At 40.3% G+C, this 23415-nt stretch overlaps 1 protein-coding gene across 1 annotated transcript in view; it reads left to right on the top strand.

Annotated features, from left to right (window-relative positions):
* Positions 1-20128, top strand: part of PANK2 (pantothenate kinase 2) — a gene marked incomplete at its 5' end in the record, with an annotated part of 84388 nt that extends 64260 nt beyond the window's left edge. The window contains 3 exon segments of the mRNA XM_077157106.1: positions 6291-6414; positions 8136-8261; positions 19568-20128. Coding sequence (XP_077013221.1) covers positions 6291-6414; positions 8136-8261; positions 19568-19618 — 301 coding nt within the window.
* Between the last annotated feature and the right edge of the window lie 3287 nt (positions 20129-23415).

Raw genomic sequence — 23415 nt, 5'->3', positions numbered from 1 at the left:
TCTTTCCGCCTATTCAGATCTCCTTTGATTTTTTTTAGCAATGTTATGTAGTTTTCTGTGTAGAAATCCTTTACGTCCCTAGTTAAGTTCATTCTTAAGTATTTGATTCTTTTAGTTGCTATTTTGAATGGAATTTTTTCCTTAACTGACTCTTCAGCTAGCTCATTGCTTGTGTATAGAAATGTTATTGATTTTTGCATATTAATTTTATATCCTGCCACCTTGCTGAATTTTTTAGCTCAAGTAACTTTGATGTAGATTTCTCAGGATCTTCCAAGTATAATATCATATCATCAGCAAATAATGAGAGTTTTACTTCTTCCTTTCCAATTTGGATGCCTTTTATTTCTTTGTCCTGTCTGATTGCTGTAGCTAGGACTTCTAGCACAATGTTGAATAATAGTGGTGACAGAGGGCATCATTTTCTTGTACCTGATCTTAGAGGGAAGGCTTTTAGTCTCTCTCAGTTGAGTACAATGCTGGCTATCAGTTTTTCATATATTTCCTTTATCATATTGAGGTAGTTACCTTTGATTCCTGTCTTTTGGAGTGTTTATCAGAAAAGGATGCTGAATTTGTTGAGTGCTTTTTCAGCGTCAGTTGAGATGATCATGTGGTTTTTCCCTTTTGATTTGTTCATAAGCTGCATTTCATTAATTGATTTTCTTGTGTTGAACCTACGTTGCATTCCTGGTACAAACCCCACTTGGTCATGGTGTATAATCCTTTTAATGTGCTGTTGGATTCAATTTGCTAATATTTTATTGAGAATTTTTGCATGTATTTTTATTAGGGAGATTGGCCTGTAATTTTCCTTTCTTATAGCATCTTTACCTGGTGTTAGTATTAAAATGATATTAGCATCATAACATGTGTTAGGTAGAGTTCCTTTTTCCTCAATGTTTTGGAAAAGTTTGAGCAGGATTGGTGTTAGTTTTTTCTGGAATGTTTGATAAAATTCCCCTGTGAAGCCATTTGGACCTGGGCTTTTCTTTATAGGAAGATTTTTGATGACTGATTGAATCTCTTTACCTGTGATTGGTTTGTTAAGATCTTCTATTTCTTCTTGAGTCGGCGTAAGTCGTTTGTGTGTCTCCAGGAATTTGTCTGTTTCATCTGATTGTCTAATTTGTTGGCGAAAAGTTGTTCATAGTATCCTCTTATGATTTCTTTTATTTTTCAGAGTTTGTGATAATGCACTCCTTTTCTTCCCAGGGTCTCCAAAGTACATGATTTTGTTTATTTGCATCCTCTCTATTTTTGTTTGTCAGTCTTGCTACTGGCCCATCGATTTTATTGATTTTTCTCAAAGAACCAATTTTTGGTTTTATGATTCTTTCCGTTGTTCTTTTGTTCTCCCATTCATTCAACTCTGCTTTAATCTTATTTCTCTTCTCCTGTTTGCTTTGGGGTTAGTTTGCTCTTCTTTCTCATGTTTCTCCAGGTTTGCTGTTAAGTCCTCGATTTTTGCTCTTTCTTTTATTTCAATATAAGCATGTAAGGCAATAAATTTTCCTCTCAGCACAGCCTTTGTTGCATCCTATAAGTTCTGATATGTTGTATTCTCATTTTCATTCATCTCCAGATAGCTACAGATTTCTCTAGCAATTTCTTCTTTGACCCACTGGTTGTTTAAGAGTGTGTTATTTAATCTCCACATATTTGTGAATATTCTTGTTCTTTGTGGTTATTGAGATCCAGCTTCATCCCATTGTGATCAGAGAAAGTACTTTGAATAATTTCAATATTTTAAAATTTACAAAGACCTATTTTGTACCCCAGCATATGATTTATCCTGGAGAATGTTCCACGAGCACTAGAGAAGAATGTGTAACCTTGTGCTTTGGGGTGCAGTGACCTATATATGTCTGTTAGGTCTAATTCATGTACAAAGTTATTTAACTTCTCTATTTCTCTGTTGATCTTCTGTCTGGTTGTTCTGTCTGTGGAGGAGAGTGGTATATTGAAGTCTCCTACTATTAGTGTTGAAACATCTATTGCTCCGTTCAGTTTTGCCAATGTCTGTCTCATGTACTTTGGAGCCCCTTGATTGGGAACATAAGCACGTTCCTCCTTGTTATATCTTCTTGATGAATTGACACTTTAATTAGTATATAGTGTCCTTCTTTGTCTTTTATGATGTTTTTACATTTAAAGTCTATTTTGTCCAATATTAGTATAGCTACTCCTGCTTTCTTTTGGTTACAACTTGCGTGGAAAATCTTTTTCTGTCCTTTCACTTTCAGTCTATTTGTATCCTTGTGTCTAGGATGGGTCTCTTGTAAGCAGCATACAGCTCGATTATGTTTTTTAATCCATTCTGCCAATCTGTATCTTTTAATTGGTAAGTTTAGTCTATTAATATTCAAAGTTATTACTGAAAAGTTGTTTCTTGATTCCACCATCTTATCTTTTTAATTTTATTTGTCACATCTATATATTCTTTTCCCTCTTTCTCTTTGTATTCTTTAAATTACCCTTTGTCGTACTCTTCAATTCTGTGCCCTTCTCCAGACCTCCCTCTCCTGTCTTCTTTTTTTTCAGTTAGCAGAACTCCTTTTAGTATTTCTTGTAGGACTGGTTTCTTGTTGACAAATTCTTTCAGGACTTCTTTGTCTGTGAAAACTTTAATCTCTCCCTCAATTTTTGTGCTGGTTTGAAAGAGTGTATGTCCCCTAGAAAAGCCATGTTTTAATCTAAATCCCATCTCATAAAGGCAGAATAATCCCTATTCAATACTGTATGTTTGAAACTGTAATCAGATCATTTCCCTGTGATTTAATTAGGAGTGGTTATTAAGCTGGATTAGGTGATGAAATGTCTGCACCCATTTGGGTGGGTCTTGATAAGTTTCTGGAGTCCTGTAAAAGAGGAAACATTTTGGAGAATGAAAGCTTCAGAGAGAGCAGAACAGAACGACATAGCCACGAGAAGCAGAGTCCATCAGCCAGCAACCTTTGGAGATAAAGATGGAACATGTCTCCCAGGAAGCTTCCTGGAACAGAAAGCCAGGAGAAGAAGCTAACAGATGATGCCATGCTTGCCATATGCCTTTCCAGATGAGAGAGAAACTCTGACTGTGTTCACCATGTACCTTCTCACTTGAGAGAGAAATCCTGAACTTCATCGGCCTTTTTGAACCAAGATATCTTTCCCTGGATACCTTGACTGGACATTTCTATAGACCTGTTTTAATTGGGACATTTTCTCAGCCTTAGAACTGTAAACTAGCAACTTATTAAGTTCCCCTTTTTAAAAGCCATTCCGTTTCTGGTGTATTGCGTTCCTGCAGCTAGCAAAGTAGAACAATTTTGAAGGACAGTTTGGCTGGATACAGAATACTTGGCTGGAAATCTTTCTCTTTCAGGATCTTGGATATATCATACCACTGTCTTCTCACTTCCAGGGTGCTAGTTGAGTAGTCTGAAGTCAGTCTTACTTGGTTTTCCTTGTATGTAGTAGATCGTTTTTCTCTTGCCATTTTCAGGACTTTCTGCTTCTCTTCAACATTTGACAGACTGATTAGTATGTGTTGTGGGGAAGACCTCTTTAGATTTGTTCTGTTTGGAGTTCTTTGGGCTTTTTTGACTTGTATATTATGTGCTTTATGAGGGTTGGGAAGTTTTTCCCCATTATATCCTCAGCTACTCTTCCTAGCCCTTTACTCCTCTCTTCTCCTTCTGGGACACCAGTGATTATTTTATTTGTGCACTTTGTTTTGTCTGTCATTTCCCTGAGTTCCCATTCAATTTTTTCCATCTTTTTTACCATTTGCTATTTTGAGTCTTTGAAGTCAATTATCCTGTCCTCTATATCACTTATTCTTTCTTCTGTCTCTTCAAATCTCGTGTTGTGTGCCTCTAATATGTTTTTTATTTGGTCACCAGGGTCTTTAAACTCTGTGATATTTGCTGTTTTTCTGTTTATGCTTTCAAATTCCTCTTTGTGCTTTTCTGCTTTCTTCTTGATCTCCTTTATGTCATTCACTAACCCACTTATTTTATTAAGTAGAGTTGTATGAACATCTTTGATTAGTTGTTCCAACATCTGTATCCTGTCTGGTGTTTTAATTTGGTCATTAGGCAGGGCTATATCTGCCTGCATTGTAATATTCTTAGTAATCTTCTGTCTTCGTGGCGTGTAAATATCTTGATTGATTCACTTTGGGAGGTGATTTCTTTCAGTAGTCTAATCTTGTGTATGGGATGGTTGTACATCAGGGAGCAGGACACGGAAGCACTCAGTATGGTGATTTGTTTCAAAGGCAGGTATGGGCACAGGTTGGGGATCTTACATTGATGCTTGCAAATGTGGGCACCCAGCAACCAGCGAGTATGTAGCAGTGCAGGTGCACTGGTCTGGGGAGTGTAACTCTGGCTCTGGTGTGCCTCGTCTAAGGCACAGGGCCCTTTGTGTGCATGTGTAGAGCTGTGGCCGCAGGTTGGTGTTACACCTTCGTGAATTGGGGCCAGATGTGACCCAGCTGTGCAGGTCGGAAGTTTCTCAGAGCTGGGAAGTGAGGCTGAGGGCTGTGCGCATGTGCGGTTATAGGACTGCAGATAATTGTTGTTCCAGAGCTGAATGACATGATTGTGGGCCCCTACGCATATGTGGGCCTGGGAGTACCGTAAAGGGATGCACTGAGCTCAGGAAGGGTGGGGCTGAGCGACAATATGGGTGGGTGGCGGGGGTAGCCTGGTATGGAGGTTAGTGCCTGCAACCTCTGTGTGCTAGCAATAGCCTGCAGGAAACAGGGAGGGGGAGGTAGTGCTGGGGAGGTAGTGCTCGGGAGGTGTGCAGGAGAGGTGGGTTGGGCTTCACTTGGGGTGGGGGTGGGGGGCAGGTATGTGCACTGTGGGCTTGTAGGGTGGGGTGCCTGGAGCGTGGGGAATGGCAGAGGGTGATGAGCTTCAGATATGTATGCGGGTGTGGGTGAATCGCTGGTCATGAGGCTGTACTGGTGAGGGTAGCATGCCTGAGGAACATGGCCTGGCTTACTTTCTAGTCCTACTCCATTCCGTGCTACTCCCGCGGGCTCCATGGCGCCCCACCTCTTTGCCGGGCTCCAGCCTTCTGCCTCTCAGTTCCTAGACCTCAGCAACCGGCCGCATGTGGTGCAGAAGGCTCTCCCAGGTCAGTCACACTCCCGAATCGCCACCTCAGTCACCCTCCTCTCTCCTCTTCAACCTTTCAGTGGAGCAGGGCTAGTTTTGAGCCATTCTAGTCAGCCATCTTCCTGGAAGTCTGTCATTGTCTCTTTAGTTGCTCTTTTGTTTTTTTTAATTGTGGACGCATAATATACAACATAAACTTTACCATCTCAGTCCTTTCCAAGCCTGCCATTCAGTGGGACTCATCACATTCACTATGTTGTGGTGTCCTCAGCACCTTCTGTTAATAAAACTTTTTCCCATCTCTCTAAACAGAAATTCTATACCCACTTTTCATTAACTCCCCAGTCCCCCTGTTGCCTGTAACCTATACTCGATAATTTCTCTATGAGTTTGCATATTCTCTGAGATTTTACTTGTAGTTAATAGGTGGTTAAGTTTGGGGCTTAAATTTAACATTTAAAGTCTCTGTCAGTCTTATTTGCTTTGATATTAGGGGTACTACATGGCTTTTAATATAGGTCATTTATATTTACATGCCTTTTAACAAATTTTAGGTAATTTGTAAATGCTGTAGGTTTTATTTTCTCTGTTTGCACTATTCGTTTACTGGCAGTCAGTTACTTCCTTTTCTATTGATTGGATTTGTATTCTGGACCTGGTTGTTGCTAATGTAGCAGTTCTGCTGGTCAGGTATGTTGAAGTACATTATGTTCTAAGGATTTCTGAGACTTTTAAATGGCTCCCTGTGGGACTCACTTGTTGGCATTTTGCTTTGCTATGCAAAGTGTTCACCTGAGTGGAACAGCTGTGCAGTTGGCGATGAGTAGCTAATAAAGGCATCTTCCTGGAACCACCCTGGTCACCGAAGGAGCAGTGTTGCCTTACTTTAGATCTGGTGAGATTCCAACTGAACGTGCGAATATCTGGTACCAAAGCAAGGCTTCAGTGGAAACCACAGGGAAAGACTTCTTGTTTGGAACACTCAGTGGCTCTGGGAGCTGCATTTCTCTTTAAATAAAAAAGAGGAATTTTTTTTTTTTATCAGAAAAAGTGTGAAATCTGAACAATGTTGATTAAAAATCAGTTTTATCTTAGTAAAGAAACATTAAAGTTCTTTTGAGTTGTGTAACCTCTGATTTAGCAATGGGATTTTTTTTCTTTAATTCCCCATCACAGCTTTGGGAACATGATGAGCAAGGAGAAGCGAGAGGCTGTCAGCAAAGAAGACCTCGCCAGAGCAACTTTGATCACCATCACCAACAACATTGGTTCAATAGCAAGAATGTGTGCCCTTAATGAAGTAAGGGGACGTGGATTTCTTTAGTTGCTCTGAGGAAAATACAGAACTTACTAAGTAGGCTCCACTTGTGTACTGTGTCTGTTGTCTTCTTCTCAGAACTGTCCCTAAATGTAGCCGTATTGAGTGGAGTTTGTTTCAGTGCATAGTTAAAATTCTTCAAATGTGGATTAACCTTAACTGATTTTTTTGTCATACTGAAGATAAACCACTGCTACAATGTAGAAGTAAAATGACATCTTTTGACGAGTAGAGGTAGTCAGTGTTTCAGATGATGGGGATTATTAGGTGTGGTGGTGATGGATCATGATGCTAAATTGAGATTCTGTGCTCATTGTTGAGCTCTCAGTCTCTGGGAAGGAATCCAGAGGAAGTCATAGAAGCTGGGAGAAGACTGAGCAGGCAGAGGAATGAAGGCCCACCCTTGTTCCCCACTCCAGTCTCAGCAGAGCTACTTCTTCGGGCTTTCAGCTTCTTTACAGTGCTGCCTTGTAGCATTCAGGTCAAGCAGCATTGTACAGGGCTATGAAAGAACCAAGAATGGGCTTCCTTTGGGGAAGGAGCACCTAGTATCCAGTTTGTGCAGCTTCATAGCTTATCCCTATTTATAAATTTCATTTGAAGTTGTTCTTTTAAATAAATAATGCAGGCCTGTGGTTTAAAAAAAAAAAGGAAACTTCAGAAGTTACAAGAGGGTTTGTCTCATTTTTAATTAAAAAAATACTGTGCAACATCAAGTAATTAAAAAAATTTTCAAATGTCTACTACTTTTACCTTTATTGCATGTTTCCACTCGTGTGTTTATGTATTTTATGATAAACATGCCGTTTTATCTTTTTTACTTAACATTGTATATTTCATAGGTGTGTATTTGATCGAGTACTTTGTAATGTCCTAAGTCATTCACCTAATTCTGGGCACTGGGTTGCTTGCTGATGATAACTTTGCAGTAAGCATTTTTAAACATGAAGGTATTTTTTGGTTGAATTTTATTCTTGATATGAGACTTACCTGGGAGTGAGATCTCTGATCTATGCTCTTGAATTTTTTAAAATTTTATTTATTTATTAAATTAAAAAAAAATTAACAACAAATGAACAAAAACACTCAACATATGATCATTCCATTCTACATATATAATCAGTAATTCACAATATCATCACATATCATCATGATATGCTCTTGAATTTTGATATCACAATGCTTTGCAGAAGGGTTGTACCAGTTTACTTCATCTTTAGCAGTGAGCAAATGGATCAGTTTTACCACAGTTTTACCAGTGTTAGAGGTTAAATTTTAAGTTTTGCTAATTTCACTTGGTCTGAATTTTGCTTTCTTGATTGCTGAGGTTGAATTTTTTCTGCTTCTTGTATTTCTTGTATGGTTTGCCTAGTTATATCAGTTTACCTCTTTTGAATTGTGTTTTCATTGTTTTTCTTACTAATCTGTATTAAACTTTTAATGGTAATTGTCATATTTTTAATACAAATGTTTTTCCTAGGCTGTTTTCTCCTGTGACATTTTTTGACATACTTTTAAGTGGCACCGAATTGTCTGGGGATCTTCTGTACCCTGGGCCAATTGTATTAAATGTAAATGCTTTTTATTTGATCAGCAGTCAAGTTGCTGCTAAAAACTGTTCACATGGTGCTCTGTTCGGGGTGGTTTTTAGGAGAGAACAGAAATTTAGATGAAAACTAACTGCCTCTTTTTGATGTGCTCAGAACATTAACCAGGTGGTATTTGTTGGAAATTTCTTGAGAATTAATACGATCGCCATGCGACTTTTGGCATATGCTTTGGATTATTGGTCCAAGGGGCAGTTGAAAGCACTTTTTTCAGAACATGAGGTAAGCTGATTTATTTCTTGTGATATGTTATATTCATAAGGCTCATAAATTCACACTGCTATGCAATTTGGTTTGAAGTAATGGTGAAGTGAACAGCAGTGCATATTTTTTATTATTGTAATTGTATGATGTAGGGGTTAACTTTGTAAGATTCATAAAGCTATTTCTTACTTGATTTAATGCACGGCAAATGTCTGATTAATTATCAGTGTTAGCAATTTTAAAAGAAAACATCTTGATTAATATATAACTTTTTTTGATGCCATATTCTTTCTTTGAATCCTTTGTTTTTCCTGCTTGCATTTACTCCTGGGATTTGCTTTTTTTCTTCAGTTTTTGATGTCATTTTTTATGTAGTGGTATAGTGCATGTGCCATTTATTTATTTATTTATTAAAAAATTGTTTTTTTAAACAAAACAACATACAAACATGAACATTCTTTCCCTATGATCATTCCATTCTTGGTATATAATCAATAACTCACAGTACCATCACATAGTTGTATATTCATCACCATGATCATTTCTTAGAACATTTGCATCAAAAACAAACAAATGAAAAAAATTCCTCATACATACCATACCCCTTACCCCTCCCTCTCATTGAGTGCTAGTTTTTCCATCTACCCAATATATTTTAGCCTTTGTTTCCCCTATTTTTTTTCCATACCCCTTATTGCTCCCTTTCATTGATCACTAGCATTTCAGTCTACTAAATTTATTCCAACATTTGTTCGCCTATTATTTATTTTTTTTAATTCGTACGTTTTACTCATCTGTCCATACCATAGATAAAAGGAGCATCAGTCACAATCACACTGTCACATTGTGAAAGCTATCTCATAATACAATCATCTTCAAGAAACATGGCTACTGGAACACAGCTCTACATTTTTAGGCATTTCCCTCCAGCTTCTCCAACATACCATAATTAAAAAGGTCATATCTGTATAATGCGTAAGAATAACCTCCAAGATAACCCCTTCACTCTGTTTGAAATCTCTCAGCCATTCACACTTTATTTTGTCTCCTCTCTCTCTTCCCCCCTTTTGGTCTAAAAAGTTTTCTCAATCCCTTGATGCTGAGTCCCAGCTCATTCTAGGATTTCTGTCCCATGCTGCCAGGAAGGTTCACACCCCTGGGAGTCATGTCCCACATAGAGAGGGGAAGGGCAGTGAGTTTGCTTGTTGTATTGGCTGAGAGAGAAGGGCCACATCTGAGCAACAGAAAAGGTTCTCTGGGCATGACTCTTAGGCCTAATTTTAAGTAGGCTTAGCCTAACCTTTGCAGGGATAAGCCTCATATGAACAAACCCCAAGTTTGGGGGCTTGGCCTATTGCTTTGGTTGTCCTTACTGCTTGTGAGAATATGAGGAATTCTCCACATGGGGAAGTTGAAATTTCCTCCTTTCTCGCCATTCCCCCAAGGGCACTTTGCAAATACTTTTTTATTCACTGTTCAAATCCCTCTGGGATTTATCAGGGCATCACTCTGGACAAACCTACAAAATCTCATGTTCTGCTCAAGGTTCCATTTATTTATGGTGTTCAGTTAAACCGTCCACATAAGTTATATTAGGAAATGCGCTAGTGAAATTATAAATTTTGTACCAAATAAACATTTTTTGCTTTAGTCTTACACTTAAAGTTTTAAAATATGATTGCCATCTATTTCAACACCCTGCAATCTTGATTTTCCTTTGTTCTTCCTCATGCAAAAACATTTTTTAATTTGTACATTAGTCGCTATCATTGTACACTCTAGGCATTCCTAAATTGTACCATCTCAGTCTTTATCGTCTATCTTTCCTTCTGATCTCATTTGTGCCCCCAGCCCTCCTCCCATTCTCACATTCAACTTCATTCAGTGTACTAACATTATTGAATTACAGTTAGGTAGTATTGTGCTGTCCATTTCTGAATTTTTACAATCAGTCCCGTTGTACAATCTGTATCCCTTCAGTTCCAATTACCCAATATCTACCCTAATTCTATCTCCTGAATGTTTCTGTTCTTAGTTGAAATTATTCAAGTTCCCATTCACTGTCAGTTCATATCAGTGAGACCATACAGTACTTTTCCTTTTGTTTCTGGCTAATCTCACTCAGCATTATGTCCTCAAGGTCCATTCATGTTGTTACATACTTCTTATCTTTATTCTGTCTTGCAGCTGTATAATATTCCATCGTATGTATATACCACAGTTTAGCCACTAGTCTGTTGATGGACATTTTGGCTGTTTCCATCTCTTTGCAATTGTAAATAATGCTGCTATAAACATTGGTGTGCAAATGTCCGTTTGTGTCCTTGCCCTCATGTCCTCCGAGAAGATATTTAGCAATGGTATTGCCGGATCATATGGCAATTCTATACTTAGCTTCCTGAGGAACTGCCAAACTGCTTTCCATAGCGGTTGTACCATTTGACATTCCCACCAACAGTGGATAAGTTTGCCTCTTTTCTTTACATCCTCTCCAGCACTTGTCATTTTCTGTTTTACTGATAATGGCCATTCTGGTGGGTGTGAGATGATATCTCATTGTGGTTTTGATTTGCATTTCCCTAATAGCCAGGGAAGTTGAGCATCTTTTCATGTGCCTTTGGCCATTTGCATTTCCTCTTCTGAGTAGTGTCTATTTATGTCTTTTGCCCATTTTGTAATTGGGTTGTTTGTCTTTTGTTGTTGAGTTGAACAATCTCTTTATATATTCTGGATACTAACATTGGTTAGTTTTTTTATTGGTCCTCTGTCCCGATGTTCTGTCCAACTTTTATGGTAGATGTGTCTGTTTCACTTTTCAGTGTTTGTTTGCTTCATGTATTTTGGAACACTCTGGCTCAGTGCATTAATATTTATGATTATTATGTCTTCTTGTTGAATTCTTCCTTTTCTCAATACATAGTATCCTTCTTTGTCTCTTTTAGTGGTTTTACACTTGAAGTCTAAGTTGTTGGATATTAGGGTAGGTACTCCTGCTCTTTTCTAATTGTTGTTTGCATGAAATACCTTTTTCCAACCTTTCACTTTCAACCTATGTTTATTCTTGGGTCTAAGATCTGTTTCCTCTAGACAGCATGTAGATGGGTCCTGTTTTTAATCCTTTCTGCCAGTCTGTCTTTTGATTGGGGAATTTAATCTATTAACATTTAGTGTTATTACTGTATGGGCAGTACTTTCTTATACCATTTTGCCTTTTTGATTTTATATGTCATATCTAATTTTTCTTCTTTTTACCTTTACTGATAGTCTTTATTTCTACACTCTTCTCCACACCTGTCTCTCCTGTTTTTTCCTGTCTGTCTCTAGCGTTCCCTTTAGTATTTCTTGAAGAGCCTATCTCTTAGTCAGAAGTTCAGTGATTTTTTTGCCTGAATATGTTTTAATTTCCCCCTAATTTTTGTCATACAGTTTTGCTGGATACAAAATTCTTGGCTGGCAGTTTTTCTGCCATATATTCACATATATCATCCCACTGTCTTTTTGCCTCCATGGTTTCTACTGAGAAATCTATGCATATTGGGCTTCCCTTGTATACAATAGATTGTTTTTCTCTTGCAGCTTTTAAGATTTTCTCTTCTCTTTGATATCTGACATTCTGATTAATAAGTATCTTGGAGTACATCTATTTGAAGCTGCACTTCTTGGATCTGTAATTTTACATCTTTCATAAGAGTTGGGAAATTTTAAATGATAATTTCGTCCATTAGTTTTTCTCCTCCTTTTCCATTCTCTTCTCTTTCTGGGATACCCACCCACAACATGTATATTTGTGCGCTTCATGTTGTCATTTAATTCCCTGAGTCCCTGCTCATATTTTTCCATTCTTTTCCCTGTGTTTTCTTTTGCTTGTCAGATTTCAGATGTCCCGTCCTCCAGTTGACTGTTCCTATTTTCTGCCGCTTGAAATCTAACATTGTAGGTTTCCATTGTTTTTTTCATCTCTTCTACTGTGCCTTTCATTCCCATTAATTCTGTGATTTGGTTTTTCAGACTTTTGATTTCTCCTTTTTGTTTGTTCCTTGCCTTCCTTATAGCCTCCCTCAATTCATTGATTTGACTTTTGATGAGGTTTTCCATGTTTGTTGGCACATTCTGAATTAATTGTTTTAACTCCTGTATCTCGTTTGAGTTGTTGGTTTGTTCCTTTGGGCCATATCTCCAGTTTTCCTAGTCTGATTTGTTATTCTCTACTGGCGTCTAGGCATTTAATTTCTTTAATTAGTTTATTCTGGATATTGCTTTGTTTTTTTTTATCTAGGATTTTCTTGCTGGATGACTTGATCTATCTGTTCTTTGACATTCAGTTCAGCGTTTTCTAGCTCTCTAGCTTCGGTTTTGTTGAACAGATCTGAATTTTTCAGTTCTTGTTTTCTTATTTCTTGCCTTGCCTGTATGGTGCCTTCTTAGTTTTTTTTTCTAATTTTCCCTTAGGTGGATCTACATAGGTATTATAGACCCCAGTCTGGTTTTCCCAAACCAAACTGACTTCCTCTCTGGGGGGTTGGGGGGAGGGTGTCACCTGCATCAGTTTTCACCAAGGGTGAGACCCAGCAAGTTGAAAAACTTTCCTATGAAGCCTCTGGACTCTGTTTTTACCCTCCTGCGCAGTATGTGGTGCTTGTCTGCCTGCAGTCCCACCAGCATAAGGTGATATGGTACCTTTAACTTCAGCAGACTCTCCCAGCTGGAGTTGTGGTTGAGGCAGAGGAGAAGTTGTAGGCTGGCTTTAATCACTTCAGTTTTCCAGACCCCGGGGTCTGAATTCTTTGAGGGAGAGATTCCACCTGACCTTGGTCTACCCCTTTCCTGGGGAACGCACAGGCTCCTGACAAGCTCTCAAACGAAGTTAATTCTGCCCATGCCTGGGGCCATTGGAGCCTGAAAAGCCCTGCAGCTGTATCCAAAGAGCAGTCAGGCTGTACAAACACAGCTGCAGAAAAGAAAAGAAAAGAAAAAAAAATCCTTTTCAGAGCAGGACCCTGGTTTGCAATTCAAGAGCCTGAGTTGGTTTGTTGGTCTGTGTATCTCCTATGTGCCCCCTCCTTTCCTTTAGGGCCCACACCCTTTCAAGTATTTTGTGCTGTTGGATCCAAAAAGTCCTGATTTTTTTTTTTTTTTCCCTTTTTCAGTCAACCCAGCCCTCTCTGTACCAGGTCAAAAACCAGCAGCCTCAGCTTTTACTTCTGAGGTTCAGCTGAGCTGGGGACCAATTTTTAGTAGTCAGAATTTGTTAATTAATTCCATAGTTGGAGCTTGGTTGTGCTCAGCCCCTGCTGCTAGTAAAGGCTCTTTCCTTACTCCTCTGGGAACCAGCCTGTGGGGGAGGGGCGCAGGCCACTATGGTTTGGGGATCTCACGGTTTTGCGTGGGCTTGCAGCCAGTCCAGTTTGTCCAGACTGGGGAACCCTGTGTGTCCGGTCACTGACGTGGCCCCAGCAGTTGTTTTGTACTGTTCTTGGCTATTTACTAGCTGCTCTGGAGGACGAACTACGTCCTACTCCTCACTAAGCTGCCATCTTGGCTCCATGTGCCATTTATTTAAATGAATAGTATCAAAACAAATAAGTAAAATGTATCTCAGGAATAAAACCACAGTATCCATACTATCATGTAGACAGCCTTGAAACAGCAAAATGGAGAAGCATCAGATTGCTTGACTTGATATCTTATTTTGGGAGTTCCCATTATTTTTTCTCTTTTGAGGAAATAAATAGGACCAGAGCTATGGAAGGGACTCTCCTCCCCTCCTTTGTTGTTGAGCAGTTGAACAATTTCAGGTTTTGCTGGATTTTAATTAGTGTTGTCATGAACATTTTCTAGAATTATGTGTACATATTTATATACTAAGGAGGTTGAAATTTAAGTTATTGAACCTTTTTTTTTACTTCTAATGGTACTAAATTATCAGTTTCTTATAGTTTATAAATCTTTCTATATATTAGTGATTTTTTACCTATTTTATGTTGCTTTGGGTAAGAATAAAAAGAAAACCGTGTTAATCTGATTTTGAAAATAATTGTTTTCTTTTTGTATAACTGTTGTCCTGTGTAATTTCTACTTGCTGTCGGACATTTTCCTAGGCAGAATATCATGGTTAATTTCTTAGATTAGCCTTTTTTTTAAACTTGTGTTTATATCTTCATATCATAATATCATAAACTCTTTATGAAATTCCATTTTTGTATTTTTTCATTCTTATTACCTGCATACTTGCGTTTTCCCTCTGGTTAGCACTGCTGGTCCCCGAGCCTTGGATTTTCCGATTGCATTCATTCCTCTCAATCTGGTATTCATCTCTGCACTTGTACAACTGCTGATTTTAGGCTCTCGAATCAGGAAATAATCTCAGAACTGCCCTCATACTGAAGTCAGTGGAATTGTTGTTTTGAAAGCTCAACCTTTCACTTTGTCCTTTCCTGTTCTCATCTTAACACAATACTTCGTGGCTTATCATGACCCATTTTGGTCTCTTCATTGATAAGTAGGTTCTGGGTCGAATTCAATATCATGATTAACTTCCCTTTTTAAAAATTGTAAAATAAAACACATACAGAAAACCATGTAAAACAGAATGTATAACTAACTATTATAAAACAAATACCCTCAAATCTGTGCAGTCTGGCTGTGATTGGGGATTCCTGAGTGTTGCAGACTCAATTTCTGAGGGCTCAGCTGAGTCACTCCTGCCTCCTGTCATTAACATAGTAGTCAGACTGCCTTTTTTTAAAAAACACTTTTTATTGTGAAATATATTTACAAAGAGGCAATAAGTTTCAAAGGATATTTTAACAAGTAGTTATAGAATTTTTCAGAGTTTGGTATGGGCTAGAGTTCTACAATTTTAGGTTTTTCCTTCTAGGAGCTCCAAGGCACTGAAGACTAAAAGGAAATATATGATTCAGTAGTCTTCATTTTGTTAAATCCTAAGTTCTCTGTTACAACTCCGGTTTTGATCCTTCTCCCAATCTTTAGGGATATTTGGATTATGTCTATTCTAACTTGATTTTCACGTTGAAAAGGGATGTCAACAATATGGGATAGGAGGATGAAACTGGTTGGTTTTCTTGGAGAGGCTGGTACCTCTGCATTTCAGGACTTATCTGACCTAGGAACCATTTGAAAGTTTTAGGTTTCCGAGAAGTAAACTTAGTAAGTACAACTTTTGTAGGATCTCAGATAGAGCCCTGGGTACTCTTTAAAGTTAACAATAATGATGTTGGTTGGGGGTTGGGAAATAGTGGCAATTAGCAATATCTAGCTAAGCTTGCATAAGAGTGACCTCCAGAATAACCTTGGGACTCTTTGAACTCTCTTAGCTACTTATACCTTGTTTTGTTATATTTCTTTTTCCCTTTTTGTTTAGGAAGGTGTTGTGAGTCCACAGTGTGCGGGCTAGGCTCATCCCTGGGAATCATGTCCCATGTTGCCAGGGAGATCACACCCGCAGACATCAGATTGTCCCATGCAGTGGGGAGCGTAATGATTTGTTTTCTTAACTTTTTTTTGGTAATTATGCAAAATAATGCATATACAAAAATGTAATAAATTTCCAAGTACATTTTAACAAGCAGTTTTATACAACAGATTTAAAAGTTTGGTAAGGGGGTAATGATTTTACTTGCAGAGTTTGTCTTAGAGAGAGGCCACATCTGAGGAACAGAGGAGGTTCTCTGGAAGTAACTCCAGTATAATTATCAGTAACGAAAATATGTTTCATAAGAGCAAGTCTCAAGATCAATGTCTTGGCCTATTAATTTGGGAATCCCTCATGTTTGAGAGAATATCCGGGGTTTCCCAGGTGGGAGAGTTTAATAGTTTCATATTTTTTTCCAGTCCCTCAGAGGACTTTGCCAATACTTTATAATTATCTGCCTGACATACCCTGAGATGTCTTTGGGTATTACATTAAGATATACAGAATTACAGGCCCTCGTAATTTTGGGCTCCATGTAGTTGGATTGTTTAATCGAACTGTCCAGAGAGATTGAGTTTTGTGAGCTACAGAAAAGATTCTGGACAAAATAAGACTGTCTTCCTTTGGTCTTATATAGTAGGTTCAGTTCTAAAATATCAACACTCATCCTTTATCTATCCTGTATTCTGATTTACCTTACCCAACCACATCGTTCTTCTTCTTTTTGGGGGGGGGGGAGAATAACATATATACGAAGACGCAATAAATTTCAAAGTGCACCACAACAACTAGTTATAGAACGTATTTCGGACTTTGGTTTGGGTTACAGTTCCACAATTCTAAGTTTTCCTTTCTGGCTCCTCCAAGACTCTAGAGACTAAAAAGATATACGAATATAATGATTCAGGACTCATACTCATTTGTTAAATCCTATTCTCTGTTTTATAACTCCACCTTCTCCTTTAATCTTTTTTTATGATTGTTTTTTATTGATATATATTCACACACCATGTAATCATCCACAGTGTATAATCAGTGTCATCATATAGCTGTGCATTTATTATAATCGATTTTCCCCCCTTTTTGTGAAAAATCACACACATATATATATAAGCAATGAATTTCAAAGTACATCTCAACAGTTAGTTGTAGAACAGATTTCAGAGTTTGGTGTGGGTTACAGTTCCACAATTTTAGGTTTTTACTTCTAGTGCTCTAAGATACTGGAGACTAAAAGAAATATCAATGTAATTATTCAGCAATCTCATACCCATTTGTTAAACCCGAACTTTCTGTGTAACTCCACTGTCACATCACTTTGATCTTTCTCCCATTCTTTAGGGGTATTTGGGCTATGCCCATTCTAACTTTTTCACATTGGAAGGGGCTGTTGATAATATGAGATAGGGGGATGGAACTAGCTGATGTTTTGTAGAGGCTGGGCCCTCTACATTTCAGGACTTACATGGTTTGGAGACCAATCTGGAGGTTGTAGGTTTTTGGAAAATTACCCTAGTGCATGGAATTTTTGTAGAATCTTATATATTGCCCTAGGTGTTCTTTAGGATTGGCAGGAATAGTTTTGGTTGAGGTTTGGCAAGTTATGATAGGTAGCAGTGTCTAACTGAAGCATGCGGAAGAGTGACCTCCAGAGTAGCCTCTTGACTTTATTTGAACTCTCTCAGCCACAATACCTTAATGTGCTCACTTCCTATCCCCCCTTTGGTCAGAATGGCATTGTTGATAGGCCAGGCTTATCCCTGGGAGTTATCTCCCGTGCCACCAAGGAGACATCCACTTCTGGATGTCGTGTCCCACGTAGTGGGGAGAGCAGTGGTTTCATTTGCAGAGTTGGGCTTAGAGAGAGTGAGGCCACATCTGAGCAACAAAAGAGGTCCTCTTGAAGTAACTCTTAGGCATACCTATAGGTAAGCTAAGCATTTTTGCTATATATATAAGCTTCATAAGAGCAAGCCTCAAGATCAAGGGTGTGGCCTGTTTGTCTTAGTTCTTACCTCTGATTTGAAACCTGATCTCTGTTTGGATTTCTTTAACAATTGTTGTTTGTAGCAATGCTGCCTTTCAGAGCTGTAGAACTCCATGTCTGAGTCTTAAGTGTCATACAGATAGACAAAATTCCAGGAAGATACCAGGTTACACATACATAACACAGCATCTCAAAATGTAGGACTAACACTTAATGCTCAAGAATAATGTGACTTCTGTAAGAACTTACATATTAGGCCCCAATTTCTGCCATTTCTGCTTCTTGGTCATTATATCCTTTGACCACCTCCATCCTTTTGGCATCATGGATATTGTCCACAACAAATAATCCATGTCTCACAGTATCCTCACTTAGTTGTACTGTCATCATCACTCTCAATTTTAGACAGTTTTCATTGCTCCAAAGAGAAAAATAACAGATAAATAGACTCTCACTAAGGAAAGTCCAGTAGTCCCCTTATCCCTAGTCCTTCCCCTGCAGTTATTTATCCCTAGCATTGCTGTGGTACTGGTGGTATCATTCTGTTAAACATAGGCCATTGCATGAAATAGTAGTTTTCCTCCTATACTCCCTTATTATTGACTGTTTGTATAAGACACATACCTTTGAAATAGTTTATGCAAGAACTTTATATCTGTAGTGTTAATTGGTGAGGTATACTGCTCTGTACAACCCCTTTCAATCATATTCGCCTTCAACGTAGGCTACATTTTACAAACAACAGATAGAGGAGCATTTGGGGCTGGACTCAGCCTCTCTGTTGTTTGGTCATCGTCACGGGTTTCTTAAAAGATAGACTAAACCTTTCTCATGAGATACCAGAGACCTTTAGTATATTCTTCCAACCTGACAGGCAAGTCTTTCAAGATCTTCTCGTATTCCTATTTCAGTCATTTTTGTCTTTTTAAAAGTAATAATTGATCTTATATTTTTGGAAACTTTGATGGGTTCTGTATCACTGTAGGATTCTCCTCTGATTTCAGCTGGCATTCTCTTTTTGTGGGTGTGGATTTGTCTTGTTTTAAGATTTAGTCCTTTGTTTGTTTTTGGATATTTAACCTTGACTGACTACTTCTGAAGATGGCATGCCATCTGTCTCCTCCAGCTGCTGCTTCTGCCTCAAGAGCCTCTTGTTCCTCACTTTCCTCTTTTGTCTGCATCCCTGTCTCTTCGTGTTACCTTAGGGAACAACTCTCTACTCCTCTCCTGCTGCCACCTGCCTCTGTCCGGGCTGCCCTACTCCACCCCAGCTCTAGAGCTACATACCCAGTTACTAGCAGAAGGGTTAAGTCCACATCCTGTACAGAACCTACCTTTCCTGCTGTCCACCTTTCTTACTCCTGTGTCCCCGTTCTTGAGATGGCGTCACCAGAAGCTTGGGAGGAGGAACCTACACCTTCCCTCCTGCCTTCATCTTCCTCAGATGGCTCTTGAATCCAGTCCTTCCTTGGCTTTTCTTCATTGGGCTTCATTCCCCATCTCACCTTCATTCCTTGGTTATCTAGAAATGCTCTGGGCCTCTGCTGGTTGTCACATCCTCATTCCCCAGGAGACAGCCCAGATACCATGTTTTACCAGTTACTGAGCCATTCCCTGCCTCTTACTTCCAGAGTGGGTTCTGGCTTTTCTCTTACCACATTGGTCTGACATGCCCAAATACTGTCTCATGTATACAGCCTCCTTTCCCAACTGGAGCTTCTCTGGGCTTCCTTACTCCCAGGGTGGCCTGGGCCCTCCTTTGGCTGCTCAGGAAATGGGGGTCAGGAATTAAGGATAGGATTGGTTTTAATAGGAATCATATATATGGTTATTTAAGTAAGTCTCAGGAAAATTGTTCTTATTTTTGTTTTGTTTTTTTTTGTTTTTTTCTTTTTCCTTCCCCAGGGTTATTTTGGAGCAGTCGGAGCACTCCTCGAGCTGTTGAAGATTCCTTAATCGTTACCTGGGGAGGGGTTGCTGGAACCTTCCACAATGGGACCTGTGGACTTTTATTTTTTAAGAGACTTACTCAGTTTTATGATTGTGTACTTCTCAAATCAAAGTGAGAAAGAACAAATGTGTTTTTTGAAGTCGTCAAAATAAATCCTTAATAATTCAGTCTAAACTAGTAACCAGTAAGGGAAAGATTAAACAACAAAAAAAGTGGACCATATCCATGACAGTGAGGATTTGCTGTATTTAAGTTTTTCTTCAGTATAGCACTGTTGACTCATGTATTTTTAGAAGCTCAGCATCACTCACTGGAGCCACTGCAGGGGCGAGCTGTTCTGTATTCAGCAGCAAACTGTGGTTTTATATCCTGTGAATTTGCTATGCAACACAAACTACTCTGTTATAACCTAATCACAATTTTGTCAATATGGCTTTGGAGATATAATCATCTGTGCATTACAGGTTTGCATTTTGCCTTTGTGTGAATGTATTGAAAAACATGCTTCATTTCAAGGTTGTTCAAATTTAATTTGGGCAGGTTAAGTGATTACTTGAAACTTGACTGTTAAGCATTTTTGGAAAGTTTGTCCCAGGTTATGTTTGTTATACTCTGAGTCCTGGGGAGGTATGTTGGGAGACAGGCCTTCTCGCCTGGGCAAAACTTCCTCATGCAATGGGGAATTAGTGACCCTACATGTGAGAGGAGTAAGCCAGGTAAAAAAAGCAGAATTTGGAGACTGACTAAAACCAGATCATCAAAAGGACTGCTGGAACTGACATCTTTTCACAGCTCCAGGGAGAATCCGGTCATTCTTTCAGGCTGACTAGAAAAGTGGGATTGAGCTATTCAGGGATTAAATCCCAGGCGCAGAGGGTGGGTGTTCTTAGTGCCCTTGGCCCCGGCCTTGCTGACCCAGGAGAGGGCAGGCACATCCCTGCTGGGAGCTCATGTGCTCGTCTCCCGGGACCGAGGGGACAGGTTTCGAGGTGGGAGTTTTGGGAGCGGTTTACTTTGAATCTTTTGTACTTGCTGTGCAGAATAACTAAAACCTCTCCCTTGGAGGTACGCAGTTTTCCTGTTTTAGGTATTAGTTGTGCCCGCATTGCTGCGGGGCGCAGGGAAGAGCCTGTAGCTGGAACCCTCGAGGCTCCACGTCCTCCTCTTCACCCTCCTCTCCTTCTTTTCCTGAGCCCAGATGTCCCTGTGGCCTGCAAGGCCCAGAGGACAGTCCAGGGTAGGACTGGCCAGAAGGTCGGGAGGGATCAAAAAGGTGCAGGAGTGGCGCTGGTTGAGGTGGCAGGGAGGGTCGAGGGCCCAACCCCGGGTTCCTCCTCCCTGTACCCTCCATCCCCGCATGTGCAGCATCTTTGGTGGGGGAGGGGCGGAACGCCCCCTGCTGTGACTCGTGCTCTTGTCTCCTGCCCATCACGTGGGGACTGCAGAGGTGTGTGCCTGGGGACGGCGGGGTGGAGTTGCCCCACACATTTCCCGAGGAGCAGCCCGTGCACATTACTCCGTGCGTATGTGGGCTGTGGGCACTGCTGGGCTGGGGTATTGCAGGGGCTGCAGAGCTGGAGGGATGCAGTGTGAAGGGAATTGCGTCCCATTTTCCACAGCTGTAGCCCGTCTCAGCCTGAACCACATGGCACACCCCAGTTTTACTTCCCTCTCTCTTTGCTGGTGCTTCTTCCTGGGTCTTTGTTACATGACCACCAGAGACAGTACCACCACTCCACACATTTGTTCCATTTCTGCTCCTTAAGGACTTCATGCCTCAGGACCTCCTCCCCTCACTGGGAGCAGCTGAGGCCCAGGCTTCCCAAGAAGATAGAAACTGACATGAGTGGCAAACTTGCTTATTCCCTGCCTTGGAGACCCAGACCCATTCCTGCTTTTCCAGGCACCTCTGCTGAGGATCCATCTCTCCCTGGGCTTACATGTTCAGGATGTTTGACCAATGCTTTCTTTACTTGGGATATCTCGTTTGACCCTTGAAACAATCGAGTCTCACAGTTGAACCTGTTTCTCAGAGGAGCAAACTTGCCTGACCAAGCAGACCCTAACTCAAACTGATCTTTAGAGCTTGAGTTCTAAGTCTGCCTGACATTGCTAACTCCCCTTTCCTCCTTTCTTGCATTCATCTTCCTCTTTCATGGACCCATCACTTACCTCTCTTCACAAGAAACTGCCTCCATTTCCTTTTATTCCGTGTCAGGGTTCTTGATAGGTAACCAATGAATCCCATGATATTAAGTCTTAACAAATGTCTTCATCTTCAATTCTGTCCAACACTGTAGACCCCTCCTGCTGCTTCTGCCCTCCAGGCTCTTCTGTCTTCTTGGCCAGCTCATTCTCCACTTAAGGCAATTAGATATTGCCACTCCTTAGGTGCAATCCTGGATCTCCCTAGTATTCTTGACTCTAATTTCTAAGACAGCATGCCCAGCCCTTGCCTCTGAGTTCCAGTCCAAGACACTGCTTTCTCATTTCTCCACTTGTATCTCCAAGGCCATCTCAACACAGAAGTGTCCACATGCTCTCTCCTAAACCTCCATGGCACCTACTTCCCAATTTTATTGCCATGTCACCATTGCAGCTTATGGATGATTGTAAAGCCAATCTCTAGTCACCATTGCCACCACCCTAGCCTAAATAACTGTCTCATCTTAGGAGCTGTTCCTTCCAATCTCTGCTCCACTAGAGGCAGGGAGTTTCAGTGAGGAGGGTGCAGTCCCGGTTTCATGTAGAAAGGAAGGTAGCCTGAACAAGGGGTAGTAGATGAGAAGCGCAGAGATACAGATATATGAAATGTTGAGCGGAGGGAGAGTTTCAAGAGGGCTCCTGTGCTTGGAGGGGTTTGTTCAGGTTTGGACCTTTTGATTTTGATACCAAGTGGACAACTGGATGTTAGTGTTAGAGAAACAAATGGGGAGAATCATGTGCATGTAGGTGGATAAAGGGAGGGGACTTGGGGAATACCAAGGCAGAGTGTAGTAACAGCAATTAACAGATCGACAGAGTAGACAAACACTGCAAAGGAAACTGGAGTGTGGACAGAAGGGCTGGCTGGCCCTCGGGGCTTAGGCGCTGGAGCTCTCCAGGTGTGTGGGGTACGAAGAAGTTCAAGAGGTTACCAGGATCTGATTGCAAGGTCATGGATGACCTTGTCAGGAACAGTTTCCATGAAGCCAGAAAAGCAAACTGCAGAGGTCCAAGTGAGGGGTGGTTTGGAGAATGGCAGTGGCCAAAGGAGGATTTTGGGCCAAGAAGTTTTTCCTTTTTTCCTGTCTTGCATTCATCTTCCTCCTTCATGGACTCATCACTTACCTCTCATCATGAGAAACTGTCTCCATTTCCTTTTATTCCATGTCAGGGTTCTTGATAGATAACCACTGGTATTTAGTTGGTATTCCTTGGCTAGATTATAGCCAGAGGTTGGGATAAGCTCTTAGGTTTGTGTGGGCTCGGAGGGACCTAGCTCTGCTCCTTCATATCCCCTGAGCTGCTTGTCAGTATCTGGGCTGCAGCTGTAGTACTGAGGCCTGGTGGTTGGGACATTGTGCAGCCCTCCTGAGATGTTCTCTGCCTTCCGCCTAGTCCCACTACCCTGCACTATCACACCACGGTGGATGGGGTGGGGGCAGACAGTCCAGAGGCTGTTCCAGCCCAGGGCTGTTATATGGTGACCAGACCCCTTTGATCAGAACCATTCATCTTGAGTTTCCAACTCCTGCTGCACATGGCTTAAGTGGGGTGTGGATGGTCAGAAGTGAGTTGAAGGCACATTCTTGTCATGAAG

The sequence above is a fragment of the Tamandua tetradactyla genome, chromosome 1 (assembly GCF_023851605.1).
Source record: "Tamandua tetradactyla isolate mTamTet1 chromosome 1, mTamTet1.pri, whole genome shotgun sequence".
Classification (NCBI taxonomy): domain Eukaryota; kingdom Metazoa; phylum Chordata; class Mammalia; order Pilosa; family Myrmecophagidae; genus Tamandua; species Tamandua tetradactyla.
This window is presented reverse-complemented; position numbering and strand designations above follow the sequence as displayed.